General features: G+C 52.9%; 2 protein-coding genes across 6 annotated transcripts; both read right to left on the reverse strand.

Annotated features, from left to right (window-relative positions):
- Positions 1 to 2,039: 2,039 nt before the first annotated feature.
- MMP14 (matrix metallopeptidase 14) lies at positions 2,040 to 12,259 on the reverse strand. Its single transcript, XM_088797051.1, has 10 exons — positions 11,914 to 12,259; positions 7,839 to 7,987; positions 7,470 to 7,592; positions 6,784 to 7,091; positions 6,109 to 6,270; positions 5,651 to 5,811; positions 5,334 to 5,472; positions 5,052 to 5,202; positions 4,457 to 4,572; positions 2,040 to 4,093 (listed from the first exon to the last, which is right to left on the reverse strand). The coding sequence occupies exons 1-10, from the start codon at positions 12,016 to 12,018 to the stop codon at positions 3,762 to 3,764; spliced, it is 1,746 nt and encodes a 581-aa protein (XP_088653177.1). The 5' UTR covers positions 12,019 to 12,259; the 3' UTR covers positions 2,040 to 3,761.
- Positions 12,260 to 14,475: 2,216 nt separating this feature from the next.
- MRPL52 (mitochondrial ribosomal protein L52) lies at positions 14,476 to 17,668 on the reverse strand. Of its 5 annotated transcripts, none has more exons than XM_088797053.1 (5): positions 17,530 to 17,650; positions 17,365 to 17,422; positions 17,221 to 17,288; positions 15,020 to 15,084; positions 14,476 to 14,650 (listed from the first exon to the last, which is right to left on the reverse strand). In XM_088797053.1, the coding sequence occupies exons 1-5, from the start codon at positions 17,633 to 17,635 to the stop codon at positions 14,498 to 14,500; spliced, it is 450 nt and encodes a 149-aa protein (XP_088653179.1). In that variant the 5' UTR covers positions 17,636 to 17,650; the 3' UTR covers positions 14,476 to 14,497. The 5 variants fall into 5 exon arrangements, with proteins under 5 accessions (XP_088653179.1, XP_088653181.1, XP_088653178.1 ...); XM_088797055.1 differs by having other exon boundaries at positions 15,013 to 15,084; XM_088797052.1 differs by having other exon boundaries at positions 17,365 to 17,425.
- Positions 17,669 to 20,468: the final 2,800 nt, after the last annotated feature.

Here is a 20,468-nt window from a genome sequence, read left to right on the forward strand (position 1 = left end):
ATGCGTGTGGGGAGATCACTCTGCTCAGTCCTTTCTCTAGGGCTCCCAGCTTCACTTAGATCTTCCCTTCCCATCCTGCTGACCCAGCGCTGGCTGGCAGCCTTGGAGGCATGGGCCCAGCTGGTGGCAAGAGCCCTGGAGAAGGGAGGCGATGACAAGGGAGTCCACGGTTCCCCCCTCCAAACATGTGGGGTGCAGCGGTGGGCAGAGTGCTGCCTCTCCACAGCACTTGCCCCCAGTCCAGTCTCCTCAGAGCCCGCTTCCCTGGGTTCTGCCCAAACCTCCTCACAGATTCCCCTTGGCTCCCTCCTGGCTGCTCTAACTCACATGTGCTGCTTTCGAATAAAGGAACTTGGAACTGTAGACACTGGGTCAGGCCCAATGGACAAAGGGCGGGTAGGGCCAGTGAAAACGCATTTGCAGGTCTCTCAGAAGACACAGGGCCCTCTTCTCTCTCCTCACCCCAGCCTGACCCAGTTCCCTCAGCTGGGGCCTGGCAATCACCAGGTCACGTCACAGAGTAGCAGGCAACATCACGGGGCTGAATCCCTCAGGCCCCGGGCAGCACGGGACCTGCAGCCTCCACCCCGAAATTCTCTCTGCTTGGGAAGCCTCTTCCACCCCTTCCCCCTTTGTCTCTGGTCCTCCAGTCCCATCTCTCCCCCTTGGCTTCAGAGAGCATCTTGTGATTCCAGAATCAGGGCCAAACAATTTCCTCGTGATGGGGAAACCGCACTCCAGCCACGGGAGCCCTGGGCTCCCCCTCCTCTTCCCTCTGGCAGTTCCCCTTCCCCAGGCTCCTCCACTGGCTTCAGCTGTGTTTTGCAGAACTCCCACTGGATAACATCTGTAATTGCCTCCAGATGTGGGCCACAAAAACACAAAGGGGCCATGAGCTCATCTTTGAACTACATGCCACACGCCCGCGCCCCATCACCTCCAGACACTCCTGACTTTCCAGTGTGGGCTTCTCAGGGTCCCCATCCCCTCTGGTGAGGGTGGCAGGGAGGTGGTGTCCAACTCCACTGAGGCACACAGACCATGCCAAACAGCTGTTGGCAGGAGAGACCCAGGAGGCCGGGGGTAGGGTCAGCGTTTCTGGCTGGCAGGAAGGTAGGGTACCCCTTCTGCCAAAGCAATCACACCAAACAGCCCTGAATAGCAGCTGGATAGAAGGACTGGCCTAGGTGGGGCTGGGGCTCTTGGAGGCAGGCTGTGGAGGAGGCCTGGGCTGAAGCCCGGGGTGGGCTAGGCTGAGGCAGCAAAGGAAAGCGGGGAGGGAGAAAGAGGGCTGCTCCCCTCCAGCTGAGCTGACTCAGCAACTGAGCGATTCCTCCCTCTAGGCTGGTTTGGGAGGAAGGGTGGGTCCACAGCCTGGGAACCCTGTCTGGGGCAGCAGTTTCTAAGGAAAGAGGAAACAAAGCCTTGCTATTCTGCCCTTCCAACCTGACCATCCTGCCTCTCCTGGACAATGGGGGTCAGATCCAGAGACCCCAAATAAGCTGAGGGAGGCTGTTCCTAATTGGCCATGGGGCAGCCTCTTTTCCCCCTGTTCCCTCTGCCCCAGCAGTGGAGCCCCAGGCCTGGAAGAGGCCTAGATCCCGAGGGCTGAGGTGGAGGGCCTGCCACTGAGCCTGGGGTTGAATGTGATCCTGGGAATCCCACAGCAGTGGGCAGAGACTTGAGGAAACTGAGGATCTGTGGCCAGATCATGGGACAGGGTAATATAGTTTAGGAAGATTTTCCGAGTGGCCTCAGCTTGTCCACTTCCTCTCGCCTTTTGCAGCCCTGGGTCTCAAAGGTAGCCTCTTAGCCAGGTTGGGAGAGCAGCTGGGCTCTGTGGACCACTCTCCTGCCGCCGTGGAGTACACCCTTCTCCCCAGCTCAGGCCCCCAAATCCCTTCATCCATCAAGAATAAACATATTCCTTTATGAAAACTACCCAAACCCCACCTCATGGAAAAAGCACTGCTCATGTGCACTCTCCCCCTTTCTATTCCCCTTGTAGCCCCATGAGAGAACTGCAGCCACACAAAGAATGTGAAACACCATTTATTCTTTGTGGAAAGGTTGAACAAGGTCAAAAATGTCCTTAGAGGGCACTGACCCAGCCCCGCCCTGCAGGTTCCTGGGGTCGGATGCCTCTGCCCCCCCACCCCCAACCCTCCCCATGCCCCTTGTTAACAAAAAGGAACGATTTGAAGGGAATTCATATATAATAATTATAATAAAAATATACATTAAACAAAACAAAAAACCCAAACAAGACAAATTTAGCCGAACTGCCAGCACCGTTCACCCCATTTTCTCCCACCCCCCCAAACCCCTCCACCCGACATCCCTCTCCTCTCACTCCCCCTGCAGGGTCTCTCACTCTTCCAAGTCCCCGGTACCATGACCACCTTAGGTGGCCGAAGGAGACTTTAAATGGGTGGGCTGGTTGGTGGTGAGGGGTCAGGACACCGCTAGGATGGGCAGGATGGGCTGAGGGGCAGGGGCATCAGGAAGTGAAGGGCAAACCTGACTGAGAAACACCCAGGTGCCGGCCCCCTCATGAGGCTGGCTGAGGCAGGCTGACTCAGCATTACTGGCCGCTGGGAGCCTCAGCTCCCAAACTAGGTGGCTACTCTCATTAAGAGCCAGTGGCCAGTCCCAGGATGTGCCATCTCTGCTCTTTTCTCTGGGCTCCTCACCCTTCCCCTGCATGCTGTCTGGTCAGACGGAAGATGCAAAGAGGAGCCTGTGTGCCTTTCTCGGGCCCTTCCTGAGAGTGCCAATAAAACATGCCCTCCCCTGGGTACCACAGCCCACCTTGTGGCATCCCTGCTGGCCTGGCCTGCTTGGCCCCCAGCTGTCCATGCCGCTGCACCTCCTTTTGGTCCCATCCTGTCTGTCCCCTCTGACTGCTCAACCCCAGCTGCCTGCTTTGGAGCAAGGTTCTTTCTCTGTGGCCTTCAGGCTCACCCCCAGGGCTCTGGATGGAATCTCTCCCCATGGCCCCATCCCACGTCGTTGGTAGCTGGACCCCTGGTCTCTGCTCTTCCAATCTTGACATCCCCGCCCAAGGCTAACATTTGGGAAGGTAGGGCTGTCAAGGGCTATCTTCGGCCTCAGTTTACTCCTTAATGGCTCAGGCTCCTTCCATGAAGTTCTTGGGGGCAGGTGGGGCAGAGGCAGATCTTTGTGAAGAGAACTGACCCTCTCTGAGTTTTCCTCCCAAGGTCCTAGGGTGGCTATACAGCCCCCACCCCCTCACACTCTTGCAGGGTCTCCCCCCACAAGGTTAAATTCCTTTTAGCCAGAAAGCGTGGTGGGAGGCTTCCAATTGGGTACACCTGGAGGCTTGTGGGGGCTGGAGTGCCCAGAGCCTCCTGAGGTCAGAGTTCAGAGGTTAAAGGTATGTCAGGGAATGGAAAAAGAGCAGATGACCCCATGTGACCTTTACCAGCGAGGTCTGAGGGTCCTGCCTTCAAGTGCAGAGCCAAGACATTCAGATGGGGCTGGACACACACCAAGCTGCAGGGGCCCCTGAGGGGCAGGGACTGGAAGGGGTAGCCCCTGCTCAGCCCCCAGGGGACCCATCTAGGAAAGAAGCAATGCCAGGGTTGAGGGTGGGAGGGGCCAGTCATGGGACAGAGAAGGGAGGCGGGGTTGAGGAGGGGGCTCAGGACGAGTGGGAGCAGCCCACCCACCACCATCTGCTGCCACTGGCCTTCAGAGGCAAAGTCCACGTGGTAGGAGTGGGCGGGCGGCGGTGGGGGTCAGACCTTGTCCAGCAGGGACCGCTGGCAATAGAGCAGTCGCTTGGGGGTCCCATGGCGTCTGAAGAAGAAGACCGCGAGGCCCACGGCCAGCACCAGGAGCAGCAGCAGCACAGGCAGGACCACAGCGGCCGCACTCACTGCCCCGCTGCCCTCGTCATCCACCTCAATGATGATCACCTCCGTCTCCTCCTCAGTCCCCTCGTCTGGCCGGCCTCCCGACGGGCAGCCCATCCAGTCCCGCAGGGCTGACTTGGGGTAGCCTGGCTCTACCTTCAGCTTCTGGTTGTTGAATTTCCAGTATTTGTTCCCCTTGTAGAAGTACGTGAAGACTAAAGGGGTCAGCGAGAAGGTGGCAAAGAAGACAGAGGTAGGGCAGCGTCCAGGAGGAGACCCAGAGAGAAGAGCAGAAAGAAAATCAGTCAGTGTGTGGGCCAGTTTACTTCATCTCTTAACCTTTCTGAGCAGCAGTTTCCTCCCTGTAAATGTGGTAATTCTAGTAGCAGGTTGGAGGAGGGGTGGGGACGTAGGGGTCGAACACATGGACAGCACTTAGCCCAGTGCCTGACACGTGGCAAGGGCTCCACTGCTAGTAGCATGGTCATTATTTGCTCACGATACTCTCCATCTTTCCTCCTCTTCTCTCGTAACTCCGTTCCCAAGCCCCCCTCAGACACCTCCCTTGCCCCTCTCACCTTCATCGCTGCCCATGAATGACCCTCTGGGAGACTCAGGGATTCCTTCCCAGACCTTGATGTTTTTGGGGTAATCGTTGTCCACTACCCTGAGCTCCTCGTTGAAACGGTAGTACCTGGGGGAGAGGAGAGGACGGGAAGTGGCTGGACACTGGGCATGTCCTTGGCGAGTGGCAGGACTTGGGACTGAATTAGCCAGTGAGCTAAGGGTGGCTGTGGACAGGGTGGGGGACAAGGGTTTTGAGTAATGAGGGCCTGCAGCTGAAAGTGGCGGAAGGTGGGGGTGGGAGGGAGGGCCCAGGCTGCAAGGAGCCACCAGCAGCCCTTAATGACAGTGCCAAGCTGCTGGGGCGGACACACAGTGCTGGGGGCAGGAGGCGTCAAATGACCAGGTCTGAAATGGTGACCCGGTCACATCCTACTCACTCAGCACCCAATGGAGGCTGCCCGTTGCTAGGCAACAGCAAAGGCTCAGCCGCCAGCTCCTTCTCCAGGAAAACATCCCAGGGGTAAAGTGGGTCTTCCTCCAGAATTGTGGGAATCTGGTGGTGGTGCCTGAGGAGGAAGGTGTGGCGCCAAGGGGTTGAGGTCTTACTTGTTTCCCCGGAAGAAGTAGGTCTTTCCATTGGGCATCCAGAAGAGAGCGGCATCAATCCTGTCAGTCGGCAGACCTCGGCCCAGCTCCTTAATGTGCTTGGGGTAGCCAGGCTCCAGGGAAGCTTCATCAAACACCCAGTGCTTGTCTCCTGGGGAGGACACAGAAGGGCAGGATCTGGGTCCCACTTGGGTTCTAGGGTCTATGGAAGAGTCAAGTGGAATCTGCTCCTCCAGGGAGACCCTGCCCACACCCAAAGACTAAGGAAGAATGCCTGGTTACCTTTGAAGAAGACAAACTTGCCATCCTTCCTCTCATAGGCAGTGTTGATGAACGCGGGCAGGCCCCGCCAGAATTGGCCGATGGGCATCGGATATCCATCCATCACTTGGTTATTCCTCACACGCCAGAACCAGCGCTCCTGGGAAGCAGTCGAGGCGGGGAGAGTACAGTATGTCTCGTTGCTCAGTCCTCTGGCTCGGTCCCCAAAGCTCCCCCACTGCCTGTTTTAGTTTTTAGTCCTCCTGCTGCTGTTTCCACCCTGACTCCCAGTCCCAGAGCCCTTCTGTTCCCCAAACCAGCCCACTTCTTCCTCTCACCTTGAAGACAAACATCTCCCCTCGAAGCACAGCCACCGTGTCAAAGTTCCCGTCACAGATGTTGGGTCCGTAGGTGGGGTTTTTGGGTTTATCAGGGACAGAGGGCCTGGAGGTGGTCCTGGGTTGAGGTGGCATCTTGGTGGGGGACCCTGACTCACTCCCTGGGGCAGAGAACACCGGGGCGCTTTAGACTTGGTGGCAGAGGGAGAGGAAAGGACAGACATATGGGCAGACAATACCCTCGGAAAGGTGTGGATGGATAGCTGAGGGAGGCTGAAGCAATCAGCTGAGAAAGGACAGAAAAGGTGGACTCAAAAGTGGGAGTGCATGAAGGCAGGGTCAGGAGGGGGGCTGTGGGGTGACTGTAGGTCACGGGGGAGGGGAAGAAAGGAGCAAGTCAGACAAGAAGAGTAGACAAGGAGCAGAGAGAAAGGAGCAGGTGGGCAGAGATTACTCACCGTAAAGTTGCTGGATGCCCCGGCGGTCATCATCGGGCAGCACAAAGTTCTCCGTGTCCATCCACTGGTAAAAGGGCGCCATGATGGCCGAGGGATCGTTGGAATGCTCGAGGCCTAGAGCGTGGCCCAGCTCGTGCACAGCCACCAGGAAGATGTCATTCCCTGGAGGGATAGAGAGGATTATGATGGCAGCCTGAGTCCCTTCCCTTAGGCTCCCAGCTTCCCTCAGAGGCTTCAGTTTCACACCCAAACCTTCCTGCCACGTTTTCCACTAAAAAAGCTACAAAGCCACCCAGCTCTTCTAGGAGGAGGTGAGCGAGTGCTCTGGCGCTGGATCCCAATCCCAGGAGACTTGTGTCAAGGGAAGCTGAGGTCCTTCCTGAGCCTGTTTCTCCCAGGAGCTAGACGTAACATTTGTCTGGAAAAGCTGGTGATGTGGACGCTATGAAGTCTTTGAGAAGTCAGTTATTGAGCAAGAGAAGGAACCACTTATAAGTAGCTCAAAACTGGATTCTTGCCTTTGTTGGAAGTCATACCAGGAGACCTTTGCGGCCCCTCGTAGCCCTGAGATTTTTTTGGGGGTGGGTGGGTGAGGTTTTGGGAGGAAGCAGAACAACTCTGTACAAATGATTGCTGACTCTCCCGGAATAAGAGTCCCAGGGCTACCTGACTCACCATTCAGATCTTCATTTTGGACAGTCCAGGGCTCGGCAGAGTCAAAGTGGGTGTCTCCTCCGATATTGGGACCTGGGAAATAGGCATGCGCCAGGAAGCCACCCTCGCCGTCAAAGGGCGTGCTGTCTCCATGGAAGCCCTCAGCGAAGAAGATCATGATGTCAGCCTGCTTCTCATGGCCCTCACGGATGTAGGCATAGGGTACTTCTCGGAAATGCAGTGGGGTGGCACTCTCCCACACGCGGAAGGCCTTGCGGATGGCCTCAAATGTGGCATACTCGCCTACCTTGGGGGTGTAATTCTGGATGCTGAGGTCCAGCCATGTGGAGACAGGATGAGAATATGTTAGGATTCCAAGGGACAAAATTCTCTTTCCCTGCACTCGCCCAGGTCTGACGGAACTGCCCAGCCATCTTTGCCTGACCCAGCGCTTCCTGCTGCTTCACAATGGATGCCTCTGCCCCAAGGACTGAGGCCTCAGGGGTCCCTCAGGCTTTGGCTTTTCAGCCCTGGGTTGTACCCCCCACAGGCTGTACCTTTTTCCAAATTACAGCCATTTTCCTCCCCACTCCCAAGGCTGCATCCCAGGAAGAGGTGAGTACCAGGAGGCCTCTGAGTCTCTGTAAGCACAACTAATAGGGAAAAGTAACTTGATATCAGAAAGGCCACTTGCCTGTTGGACTCACCAGAAAGTAATCTCGTTATGCTGCCATTTGAGGCCCTGGATGGCATAGCGCTTCCTTCGAACGTTGGCCTTGATCTCCGCCCCAAACTTGTCTGGAACACCACAGCGGGGGCGCCTCATGGCCCTGGGGTGGGTTGGGGTGTGAGGACTGGGATCAGTATAGTGTATGACAGAGAAAGGTCTTCAGAGAACAGGGGGGATGTCTGGTCCCAGGGTCAGTGTGGGGAAGGCCAGGGTGACAGGAGGGTCAGGATTAGCATGTGGGGATGAAGTGTGCGGGCAAGACTTAGGCATTCGCAGCAACTTCTCTGGTGCTTAGTGTTATGTTGGTGGGTGCTGGGCAAAATTCCTGCCAGGATCTAGCACTTACTTCATGGTGTCTGCATCAGCCTTGCCGGTCACTCGCAGACCATAGAACCTCTGCATGGCAGAGATGGCAGCTGACAGTGACTGGGGCGAGCGCTGTGTGTGGGTACGCAGGTCCCCAGGGGGCAGGTAGCCATACTGCTGCAGCCAGGCCTGTAGGGAAAGGAATGTGGCTTAGAGCACCCCCACCTGGCCCAAGGGGAGCCTCTGCCTCCTTGTGGCACCTGGCATGCACCCTAGGCTTGGTGAGGAAAGGGCGATGAGCTCCCAGCCTGGCCCTGGCAGTGGGTCTGGAGGAACCCCCAGGCTGGACCTGAACTCTGGCCCAGGCACCACTGTGGCTTGTCCTCATGGAGCTGTGGGCTCAAACAGGGGTGAAGAGCCCTAGCTCTGGACTTTGGCTGTAGCTGTCTTGAGGATGCTGGAGCCCTGGTGCTTTAACTGAATTCTCGGATGTCTTCTCAGAACCAAGATTCCTTCCAGCACTTCCCCACTCTGTGTCAGTGTTCTTGTAAGGACAGCATGTCCCCACTAAGAATGGGTTGTGCCATGATGGGTGGAGGGGGGGAGAGGCTGAGGGGCTCCAGTCTTGGGCTTGGCATGAGGCCCTCATGGGAAAGGGAGGACATGCCTCTAAGACCCTCACAGCTGAGATTTTTTTAGGAAGGAGGGCAGAAAAGGAGCTAGGGCTGAGGCTGGCTGCTGCTAAGGGAAGCTGGGCCCTCTGCAGGTGTTGAGAGGTGTGATGCAGCCAGAGCCAGGATCCTGCCACTGTCCCCATCCAAGCAGCATCTGACCTAGGGCTTGGGACCTAAATGCCCATTTAAGATTCTCAGTAGAGGAAGTGAGAGATGGGAGTTGGGGATGGAGACTTGGTGATTGTATTTTATTTCAGGTATGTTGTGAATTGTTCATAATATAAAGGCTGGCATATTGCCTTAAAGTAAAGTTAGGTTTTTGGTGTTTGATTGAAAGGTACACACACTGCAAAATCCTGTTGAGGAAAAAGTCAGCCTTTATTGTAAGAACAATGGAGTACTTTCCTAAAGCCTGCAAAGTAAAATGAGCCAAGTTACATATGGGATATGAAAATGCTTGGATTCTCCTAAAGGGAGATATTACCCAAACAGCTGGTCACTGCTCCAGCCTTGCCTTCGAAGTAGCCCAAAGAAGGGCTGCAAGTTGCCTGGGATGGGAGCTTGGGGTGCGGAGGCGTTGAGGCTGCTATTGTTAGGTGCTGCACCCTCCAGCCCAGGTTATTTGGATGGATCTCCATGTGTCCCTTCACCTCTAGGCCCAGGCCCTGGTGGAACACTGCTCCTGCACAGGGGCTAGGGGTGATTCAGGAGCAGCTGACTGGGGACCTGGGCCTGCAGGGGCAAGAATTGCAACATGGTTCTGGGACGTGATCCCCCAAGGCTGATGGAATTAGGGCCCTAGATGTAAACAGCCCAGCCTTTTCCCCAGCCAGCAAGCCTGGCCAAAGCAGCCCTAGCATCATCGGGCTCTGAGAGCCCCTCCTTAGGGGTAGAGGAGGGAGTAAAGTTTAACCTCTGCTATACTAAAGGGAAGGAGAGCAGGGCGCTCCAGGCCTGGGCTGCTCTCTCCAGCAGCTGTATGCTTGCCCTGACCTGCACTGACTGATGCCACCGCTAGTGCCAGTGCCCAAATATGCAGGAAACTCCCTTTGCCCCTAGCCTCACCTGTAGGGTAGATAAACCCCAGGCTTATGAACCCTGGTAGGGGTTCAGCATTGAGGAAGGATGAGAGAGGCCTACTGTGGAGCTGGAAGTTAGGAGGGCAGAAGTCAGGCCTCCTCAACCTTCAGGGAACAAAACCGACGGGAATTCTCCTAGGGTGAGATGACAGAAGGGAGGGTAGCAGAGAGGTGGGGAGAATCCACAGCCGGGAGTTCTGGGATAAATCCCTCTCCTTGATGAGTCTTTCAGGAGGTAGGCACGTCTAGATATTCACACCTACAACCTCCACCCCACAGCCAATAGTTCAAAGTAGAGACTTAGTAAAAGAAAAGGGACTTCCCTGGAGTCAAAAGAGTCACAAGACCTGGAAAGGAGGTGCCCCTGTCCCTGTTCTCCTTACAGACCTAGGTTTTCTTCCCTCACAGGGGCAGGCTCTGAGCAAAGCAGAACCACAAAGACTATGAAGTTGGAACCACAGAAGAGAGGACTCTTGTGTCTGCGGCTGGGTGGGGGAAGGGCTGAGTGCCAGACAGACCAAGGGGAAGAGAGGGCTGTCCTGGAGCTCATGTAGGACTATGGAGGCCTGGTGAGAGGAACCCAGCTGCCTGAGGCCTGGGCCACCCCAGTTCTCCCTCGATTGGCCTGGAGAGGGAGCAACTAACTATGTTGGGTCAAAAAACTTTGTCTTGAAAGGTATTCTCCTAGTAGAAAGTCAAGGGAACCAGTCCCACCTTTGGCCTAGGAGTCCTGGGGTACGGGGCGGATCTCTGGCTCTCCAACTGGCCCTGGATGGGAGCCTCTGGGCCGACTCCTCCCTCCCTCTGCCTCCCACCCCTCCAGGGCCCAGAAACAAATGGTGGTTCTGGCACTGGGGCTGCCCATGACCCACTTAAAGCAGAGCCAGGGCTGCTGCCCCTCCCTTAGGGGGCCTAGTGGGGCAGGGGAAGGAGGAAGGCAGGGCAGGCGATGTTGGCAGTGGGCAGCCCCTCAGGCGCCCAGGCTCCTTTTGTTGGGAGCTCTCCTTTTGGGCCTCAGATGAAGACTCCAGGCCTGAAAAGAGGATGCCTCCTCCTCCTGGCCAGTGCCAGGATTAGCAGATTTCCACACTTCCTGGTCACCCCCATTCCTAGGGCCACACTTTTCATTTCAGCCTCAGATCCCTTTAGGACATAGAGAATGTGTTCTTTCTGGATAGGTTTCCTGTAGGGGTGGGACCAGGGCCCCGATGAGGTCGGAGGAAGCCAAGTCCAGATCCCCTCCCCCTTCTCGTGCCCTTCCCAGCCCCTCCTGACCGCACCCAGGCACCCAGGCCCTCGCAGAGCTGAGTGGGTTGGGATGTCCCAAAATAAGAAGCTGATCAAATCCGTCTCCCACCTTCACCCCAAAATAAAAGAGAGAGAGAGAAAGAAAGAGACAGGGAAAACCTCCTCAGACAACTCCCACGCGACTTCCTCCCGGCCCGGTGGGCCAGCGTCGGGGGAAGGGTGGGGGGGCGCCGGACTCAGTCGAGACCCGCGCGGGCGCCTGGGCCCAGGCCCTCTCCACATTCCCCCGTGCGACGCCCCAAATCTCCCTGCAATTAACACAGAAAAGCAATTAACAAAAACAACAAAAAGGGCGTAAAGGCGCCGACCCGGGAGGGGGCGGGGGAGGCGGCGGCGGCCGGCCGAGCCCCCGCTAACAACGAGAGCTTTGTGTGTACAGAAAGGCGGCCAGGGCGCCAGCGCCGCGACCCTCGACGCCAGGGCTCTGGGCCGGGACCCAGAAGGGTCCTATGAGGGAGGCGGGGATGGGTGGGAGCCGGGGCCAATCCGCTGTCCACCCGCGACCCGACCTGGGCGCGGATGCATGGGTGGAGGGCCCCGCAGGCTGGGAAGCCGGCAGCGGCCGCAGCGTGGGGGGCCGCGGCCGCAGTGCGGTCCCCGGGAGCCCTCCCTGTCCGCCCGGGCGCCGGAGAGCGCGGGAGAGCTGGAAAGTTGAAGAAACAACAAACTCTCACACATGACAAGAAACCAAGACAGCGCGGGGTCTGAGCGGAGTCCAAATATTTATCAGGCTCCCAACTGGTTCCAGAGCTGAGCTCACAGCCCGGGGGAATTGGGGAGGGTGGGGAGTGGGCCTGGCTGTAAAGTTCTCCCAAGGAAAAGAGTGGGAAAAAAGGCGGCGGAGGGGGGGTGGGGAGGTTGGAGGAGGCAAAAGTTGGATCGACTTGGAAGTTTGGAGATGAGGAAGGAGAGAAAAAGGAGGGGATCCTGCAGGCCGGAGCAGCCGAGACCCCGAGAGCCCTCCTCTCCTCCGAATGGGGCTGTCCCCTTGGCGACCCCCGGGCTCGCCTCCTTGGCTGCACGACTCCGGGCAGGGCCGGAGGAACTCACTTACTTCGGGGCTGAAGCTGCTTTGGGCCGAGCTGAGGGAGGAGAGCGCGGTGGCGAGCGCGAGCAGGGGGAGTAGCAGACTGCTGGTGGGCAGTGGGGCGGGAGACATGGTCCGCGACCGTCCGGCCAGCCGGGCTGTGCGGACTCCGCCGCGGGGCCCAAGCCCTGGGGTCGCGCCGCCACTCCCTCGGGCGCCTTTGTCTCCGGGAGGCACTGAATTTGGATTCCTAGAGCGCTGTCCACTTGGAGATGAGGCGATTGTTCTTGAAAGAGCCTATTTGCTCGTCCCCTCTTCTCCGTTTTTTGATCTTTCTTCTTGCTTAGTCGGCGAACTGGATCGCGAGCCCTCTGTCGCTCTCTCCTCTGGTCCCTCCCTTCTCCCACAGCCTCTCCTCCGCCCCCGCCCCCAATGCCCTCCTTTCCCGGTGCGGACGTGGTTGTTTCAGCCTGAATCCAATTACAGCCAAGAAGAGCCCGGTAAAAAAAAAAAAAAAAAAAAAAGCCTAAGTTGACTTTCTGTGGTGGAGGCTGCCACAGGGGTTGAGGCCACAGCTCGGGGGGTGGGGGGCAGTGGAGGGATCTAGAGGACGGGATGTGGGAGACTTTCTCCCCCTAAGCACATTTTGGGTGGCTAGATTCCTCTTGTATTCAGCGTTTATCTCACCTCAGAGCGGGAAGTACTAGGAGGCTCAGTAGCTGGGGCAAACAAGTTCATAGTCTGGGATAGTGGTGAGGGGTCTTCCATAGCCTGAGTGAGACCTGGGCTGGGGGTTTGTCTGCTGGGACCTGTGACTCAACCAAATTGAACCTTTGTCCCTTATTCTTGACAACTACCTCTGTCCCTGTTTAAAGAAAAATAAAAGCAACAATAACAAAACCCAACTAACCACCAACACACCCCACTGTGATTGAGGGGGTCCCATCCTTATGGAAAGACAAATGTGCTACTTTATTATGCCATTTTCAATCTGGCTGCTCCTGAAATTAGAACTGGCTGGGGAAGATAGGGGTGCAAGGCCATGGAATCTGGGGAAAGGCAGATCAAGTTTGGTAAAATTGTTAGAAAAGAGACTGGACATTAGGACTTCAGGGTTTACTTCCCTGCACTGGAAAAGAGGCAGTTCCTTAAAGGGTAAAATCTCCTTTAGGGACTAGGGACTGACAGTCTGAGAACAAAAGGTAGAGGTATGCAGGGAATGGGGAAGGCAGACTAAAGCTGAGGTTGGGAAAGGGAGCGATAAGAGGTTGAGAACTAGATCTGGGAAAGCAGCACAACAGAAGCAGGAAAGTGTGGGAGACAGAAAACTCGACCATCAGCGAAATCTAAGACCCAAGAATTGCATTGATCAGCAAGAGAGGAAGGAGGTATTGGGGGAAGAAGGGAGGGAAGGAAAGCAAGGGAAGGAATAATGGAGGCTGGACAGAAATTAAGTCAGGTAGGATGCTCCAGAAATCCTGGAGATCCAGGAACTAAAACAAGTTTGTGGCAGGAGAATGTAAAAAAAGTCCAGTGCTCTGTATTGTAATGGGAGCAAAGGTCATTTCCCCACAGAATCCATGGGAGGAGCCATGATTAATAAAATGAAAGGTTTCCCTGGGTCTTGGGGACAGCTAACAGGTTTGTGGGAGGTATATGGGGGATACCTATCCCACAGTGACTGTTTGGGGACTAAGCATCTCCAGGGCTCCCTACACAAATTGGGGTCAGGAAGGCAGCCCTCTCTCCGAGCAACTTCTGGAATTCAATCAGAATCCCAGAAACCTCAGGATCCAAATCTTTAGAACATCCAACACACAAGTCTGGTTCTTCCCATGTCAGCCTTCCCAGTCGGGTATCCTCTTGGGCCATGTATCTGGTTTAGAAAAATGGACACCAGTTGCTTGCCAAGAAATAGACCTCAGCTGGAAAGTCTTTTTCATTAAAACATTTATTAAATGGGGGGGCGGGGGGGGGGGGCGGCCGGATGGCTCAGTTGGTTAGAGCATGAGCTCTTAACAAGGTTCCTGGTTCAATTCCTGTAGGGGATGGTGGGCTGCGTCCCTTGCAACTAAATATTGAAAACGGTGACTGGACTTGGAGCTGAGCTGCACCCTCCACAACTAGAATGAAGGACAATGACTTGACTTAGAGCTGATGGGCCTGGAAAAATACACTATTCTCCAACATTCCCCAATAACAATAATAAAAAAAATTTAAAAAACCCATTTATTAAATGAGTAACTGCAAACGGCTTGAGCTGTGCATAGGTTTTTCAAAGCTGAGTGCCTGCCTACACCCAAGAAAACTGCTGCCCTTTTCACATCTGTAGAGTAGCTGCTGCTCATATTTGAGCCAGTCCTATGACCTCCAAAGGAGGGGGTAAGATTACCAGAGTAAGATTACCCTGAACTAGAACAGGGCCAGGGGTGAGGGCACTAAGCCAACCCTTCTAGGCAGTGATCTTACAGCCTGTTCTTCTTGGTGTCTAAGATCTTTCGCCCTGAAGGTAGTTGGAAATAAAGAGACTGTCCTCTGGCTGGGATGAGGCATCTAGGCGATGGAAAAGAAGACCACAGAAAGGCTGGGGAAGGGAGACAGGAGTTGCTTTTTATTGACTTGGCAGTGGGCTCTGCAGTGCAGCCCCTTTAGGTTTAAGAGCACTTTTTCGCTTCCTTTCTTCTTCCTGAAACTTCTCCTGCTGCCTGAGCTGCCATGCCTGTAATCCAGCATCCATTTCCTGTGACAGCAGTACAACTCGTCTCTGGAACAGACAGGAAAACAGTGTGGATAACATCTGGGGCTTGAGTTCTGCACCATATATCCTTTCACTCACAGATCAAAGTCGGAGGTTTCAGCTGAAAAGTGACACTGCTGACTGGGGAAGGGGTGGGACCAGGTCCTGGGTTGGGAAACAGGAGGAAGGCAGTAAAATGTGTGGCAGAATAACTACTACTGGTTCATGCCCTAGGAGTGCCCCACTCTATTCCTCCCTTCTCATAGTACTGTTAAAACCTTGAAATGAGGGGTACATGTTAGCTTAGGTGCCAACACAGCTCAAGACAAATTATGATTTAAACTTTCTTCCCCTGATTACATGCAGGTTGGCCTGGCTGGGGCTCTAGCCACTCACTGCAAACTTCTCCCTTTGGGCTTTTCTTCGAAGCTGGCCTTTCATTGGGGGCGCAGGGCGGCCATCTGCAGACAGAAGTGAGAGAAAAGGCAAGTGTTAGATAAGATCTGTAGCACCTTGTGAAAGCACTGACAGGAATGAGGGAAGAGCCAATCTCTAGCTCCTCTCTTCCATTTCATACCCACTGTACCTTACCTTAATTCTCCTAAAACACGTACCTCACCTTCAAGGGTAAAGTAAGCCAGAACCACCAAGAATAAGCTCCTAGGCACCTTCCTACTCTATTTCACTTACCCCTCATTATCCTGGAATTCAAGGTCCTTTGCAATGCTGACTCTCCTGTCTTCAGAAACCTTCCACTCAAGCAATCTGATCACTAGTCTATTCACCATGAGCTTTTGCTAAATTCCATCTTACTCCGTGGGACAAACGCCTCTTTCCTTCCAGCCAACTTCTCATTCTTAGGCCCACCTCAAGCCCCACCTGTCCTAGAAACCCTTCTCTAACCTCTTCAAGTCTCTCTTCTGAAAGAAGTGTATATCAATCATTTAATATTCATCTATATGCCTTGGGACATTTATTGTTTTTAGCCTTATTTAGCCATCTCAAATCGTTCTGGAAAGGGGCAGAACACTCATTGAATATTATCATTTAGTTCTTAAAATGTCCATACTTTATTTTCCTAGCTAGACTTTAAGTGCCTTGGGATCAGGGACTATATTACTAGTTTTCACTGTAGTGTAAGCACATAAGCACATAATAAAAATTTCATAAATATCTGTGGACCTGCTGAAAAGATGCAGTATCTGCGTGGCTGGTTTGCTCAGTGGTTAGAGCCCAGTGCTCATAACACCAAGGTTGCTGGTTGGATTCCCACATGGGCCAGTGAGCCGTGCCCTCCACAACTAGATTGAAAACAACAACTTGACTTGGAGCTGGGCTGCGCCCCCCACAACTAGATTGAAAACAATGACTTGACATGGAGCTGATGGGTCCTGGGAAAACACAGTTCTCCAATACTCCCCCCCTGAAAAAAAAAGTTTAAAAAGATGCACTATCTCAAGTAGTTTATAATGGAGATGAAGAGAAAGGGCACGTTCAACAAAGAAAGACACAGAGTGGAAACTCTGCCCAAAAGTCTGAAGGCAAGACAGGTGAGAGATACCATTTATCAGTAAAGGGAACCAATATTGTATATGCCTGGTGCTTACATTGGTCGTTTCATTTTATCCTTACAAGAACCCTATGAGATAGGTATTCTTCTTTTACAGATGTAGAAACTGAGATACAATTAAGTAAGTTGTCCAAGACCCACAAAGTTAGGAAGGAGAGAAGCCTGGATTAAGGATCAATTCCAGAGTCTTTCCAATATTCCACACCACTTCAAGGATATCCTAGGCTTCCTACAGTAAATAACAAGTAGAAAAAGTCTTCACTGTCCTCGACCAAGTGTCTGATTAAGCAGGATCATACACCTATAAAATCCACAAGGGTATTAACATTCAGGTCTCTGTGCTGTTGAAGTGGGCCTGGCCTCTGCCCAGTTCTAGTCCTGGCTTTGCTATTACCTACTGGGTGATCACAGGCAATTCACTTTTGTAGGCCTCAATTTTCCCACCTGTAAACTGGAATCCCATAGAGGGTGTGGGGAGTGGCTTCAACTTTTCTAAGATCCCTCCCTCCTAGGGCTAATATTTCTTTTGTTTGTTTTAAAGTAAAGGGAAGAGACTTTTCTGGAGGGAGGACATCATCCTCAGTCCTCACTTTTCTAATCCTCTCTGAGACGCTCATTTAGGCAGCCTTTCAAGGAGCTCTCCCTGCATTTGGTACCAAATGCTCAATAATGTACTCATCATACAGAAAGACAGTTGTTCCCAAGTTTTTAAGGACCACATCCCCTTTGGGAAACATGGAAATCTTGCCAATCCCTTTCCCCAGGGCGCCCAAGTTAGAATTGACTTCTGCTTATCTGCACAAACCAGAAAGATCCTGCCTAGCTTTATTTTCTATACGTGCAGTTTAATTTAAAAAATAAACAATAGGGCTTCTTCCCCCCAACTACAAATGTAAAGTTGACTACATTGTCCACTCAGACACACCCCGCAAATTGACGCCACCCCCCCACACCCCCACTCCGTCCAGGGGCGTTCTCTCTGGGAGAAACTCTCCGAAGCAGAGTCTACTGTTAGATCAGCGCTCACCCGCATAAGACCAGTCTGGGAGCTCCGTAAGGGGCCCGTAGCCGGAGGGGCTGGCAGCCAGGCCCTGCCTGGGTGGAGAAGAACAGTCTGGTTAGGACCCAGCGCAGCTTCTGGGCCCCCAGCTTCCCTCAAACCCGCACTCACTGGAGTCTCCACTGGCTGCCCGCCCGAACTGCCGCGCTGCAGTGCAACCTCCTGACACCTGCTGGAAAAACAGGGCAGAGTTGGGAGAGAGGCGGTGCACCAGCTCAGGAGTCCTACGTCCGCCCCCGCGAGCTCCCGAGCCTATGGACCCCTATACCCACTTACTAGAGAGCCAAGTGCTTAAAGCAGCCATGCTGAGGCCGGGGAGCCGGAAGTGGGCGTGGCCTCGGTGGCCACGCGCAACGCTGCGGGGGAAGCAGGAAGCCGCCATCTTGATCTAGTTTTCAATCACGGGCCCCGCCATCTTGGGCCATTGTACGGCAGAGAGGTACGAAACTGCGGCTGGGTTCTTTGGACCAGAACGGTCGTTCTGCGTATGCATCCTCCGTGGTGGTTGCATCCTCAGTGAAAGTCGGGTCCTCGCAGACTGAACCGTTCTGAACTGTTTCCACGACCTCCCTGCTGCGGTCTCTAGTCCTTTGAAATTTATCATCTTATCTCAGTGGAGTAACATACACGTTACCCCATTCTGTCTTCTACTGCATCACTATAACATATTTTTCCCAGCCTAAGAGTCAAACCTAGAGCGAATCAGAAAGTTTGGGTTTCAGTTCTCACTCATTTATCCAACAAAATCGAAGAACTTCTAGTATGACACGCATTATATTTGGCGCAGGAGATTCAATGGTGAGCCAGGCAGACATCGTTATTCTGATAGAGCTTCCAACCTAAAGAGAGAAGACAATCAAATGACCACACATTACTTTCTGTATTACAGCTGAGATGAGCGTCTAGAAGGGAAGTATGTATATAACTGTACGTATATAATGGGAACTTGATCTAGAGTAGGCTGTCGAAGGCTTTCTTGAGGAAGAAGTACTGGAGCTAAAATCTCCATTTTTATAAGAGCTACCACCACACATTGTTTAGTATAATCTTTGCGAGAACCTCGTGAGAAAGGTACTACTAGTAAGCGGCAAACCCAGATCTGTGACTCCTTCTTTTTTTAATCACTCAATTGCCTCGGGGAAGTCATTTATCCTCATTTAAATAAAGCGTAATACATCACATTTGTGCAAACATTTTTAAGAATGATAATATGGGCGGGCCTGGTGGCTCAGGTGGTTGGAGTGCTGCCCTCCTAAGCCGAGGTCGCCAGATCGATTCCCACATGGGCCAGTGAGCTGAGCCCTCTATGGCTAAGATTGTGAACAACAGCTCTCCCTGGAGCTGGGCTGCCCTGAGCAGCTGGAGGTTGGCGGGGGCTGCTGTGTGCTGCTATGAGCGCCCGACTGTGCACTGGTGCCCATCGACTGGTGACTGACTGCCTCAGCTGGGGGGAGCGCAAGGCTCATAATACCAGCAGGGGTCAGGGAGCTGTGTCCTACACAACTAGACTAACAACGGCTTGAATTGGAGTTGGGGGGCGGGGGAGGTGGAAGAAAGGGGAGAAAAAAAAGAATGATAATGTAAGTGAAAGTGCTTTAAAAATGGTGATGCTCCTACAAAAGGGCCCATTACTGTGTGCTAGGCTAGACACTTAAACATGTGCTGACTGGGGGAACCTGAGGGAGTGGTATAATGGTCTATCTGGAAGTTTATCATTTCCTTCTGCAAGACTGGGAAGTTTTTCCACAGGAGGTGGCTCTGAGCTGTGCTTTGAAAGAGGGGAAGGGTGGATCCTAGTGTAAGAAGTAATATCAGAAGAAGGCATGGGAACAAAAGAATCTTGGCTGTAAGCCAACAGATGGATCCAAAAAACTAAGCAAGGGAAATAAGACATTAGCGTAACATTATCATCTTAACATTCATACAGTTCATTTTCACTTACCAAAACACTTCTATATAAATGATTTCATACAATTTTCATAATAAACCTGTAAAGTAGATAAGACAGTCCAGGAAGCACTCATTGGACAGATTGCTTGTAGTTTTCCAGAGATCAGGAAATTGAACAAAAATGTTGTTGTGGATTTATTCTTTTACAGTTGCAGTAATGACTGAGTGACACCTTCCCCAAGCTGGGCTCCATGTGCCTTTGGCTGCTTCTGAGATAGACAGCTGAGGCAGACAGCACTGGAATCTCATTACATAGTTTACAGTTAGGGAATCAAGTAGTAGAAGCCAAGGGCTGGAAAAATAACCTCAGTGTCAATATTCAATATTGACAGGAAAGATGACAGACTGGCACTACCACCAACACTATATCTTTATAATGTTTATAAAATTGAACCAGTAGCACTACTCTATTCTATAGCTCACACAGTAGGGGGACACCATTGATTTGCAAAATCATAAAAAAGGACACACACATTAAGGTGAACAAAATAATGTGGACAATATGAATCCCACATGCAAGAGTGAACATGTGCAATAATTTAATAGTTGTGGGAGTCAAGGAACTAAAGCTGGAGAACTTTGGGGGCAGGATGGAAAGTTTGACCGGGAAAACGGGGAAATCTGGGAGGGGAAAGGTCTTTGGAAAAAAAGACAAATTCAGCCTTTGACGTGGTTAGTTAGATGTGGCAAGGAGACAATCTATGGCTTGTAGGAAGTCAGCGTTAGGATTTTGAGAGAGAGAACTCTAGTGTTGACATCTGACATCATCAGCATTCTCAGGGACCTCATGGAACACTTGCAGGGGAGGGGTCTGGCATTTGTACAGCACTCCCCAATGACTTCATCAGACCCATAAGCCACAAGAAAGCGGCTTCAGCATCCCAAACTAGATGTCTTTCAATTTCTGGAGTTTATCTGGCACACGCTAGAGTTAGGAGCAACAGGAAGCAGCAGGAATCTGAGCTTTATGTCTCCCCTCGCTTTAATTCTTTTGCCTCTCAGGGGCATCATGCCCTGTATTTGGCTTTATCATTTTGTTATCTACTCATGCTTTTGTCCAATATGTTTATTCAAATATCCTTTTGCCAAGTCAGTGTACAGTAAGTACAAGTGCACTGCTCTGGGAAATTAAGTGCTTTTTTTTTTTTTTCTTTCAATTTTTATTGAGGAATATTGGGGAACAGTGTGTTTTTCCAGGACCCATTAGCTCCAAGTCAGGTCATTGTTTTTTTTTGTTTTTTTTTTTAATCTAGTTGTGGAGGGTG

Source organism: Rhinolophus sinicus, chromosome 3 (assembly GCF_057876585.1).
Source record: "Rhinolophus sinicus isolate RSI-liver-muscle chromosome 3, RSI-T2T, whole genome shotgun sequence".
NCBI lineage: Eukaryota > Metazoa > Chordata > Mammalia > Chiroptera > Rhinolophidae > Rhinolophus > Rhinolophus sinicus.

Coding starts and splice junctions, on each gene's coding strand:
- MMP14 (XM_088797051.1), bottom strand. CDS start 12,018: ATGTCTCCCGCCCCACTGCCCACCAGCAGTCTGCTACTCCCCCTGCTC. Junction 7,092..7,469: donor CATAACGAGATTACTTTCTG/GTGAGTCCAACA, acceptor GCTGGACCTCAG/CATCCAGAATTACACCCCCA. Junction 5,812..6,108: donor GGGCATCCAGCAACTTTACG/GTGAGTAATCTC, acceptor TCTCTGCCCCAG/GGAGTGAGTCAGGGTCCCCC.
- MRPL52 (XM_088797052.1), bottom strand. CDS start 17,635: ATGGCGGCTTCCTGCTTCCCCCGCAGCGTTGCGCGTGGCCACCGAGGC. Junction 15,085..17,220: donor CCCAGACTGGTCTTATGCGG/GTGAGCGCTGAT, acceptor TTCTGTCTGCAG/ATGGCCGCCCTGCGCCCCCA. Junction 14,651..15,019: donor CCCAAAGGGAGAAGTTTGCA/GTGAGTGGCTAG, acceptor TGTCTGTTCCAG/AGACGAGTTGTACTGCTGTC.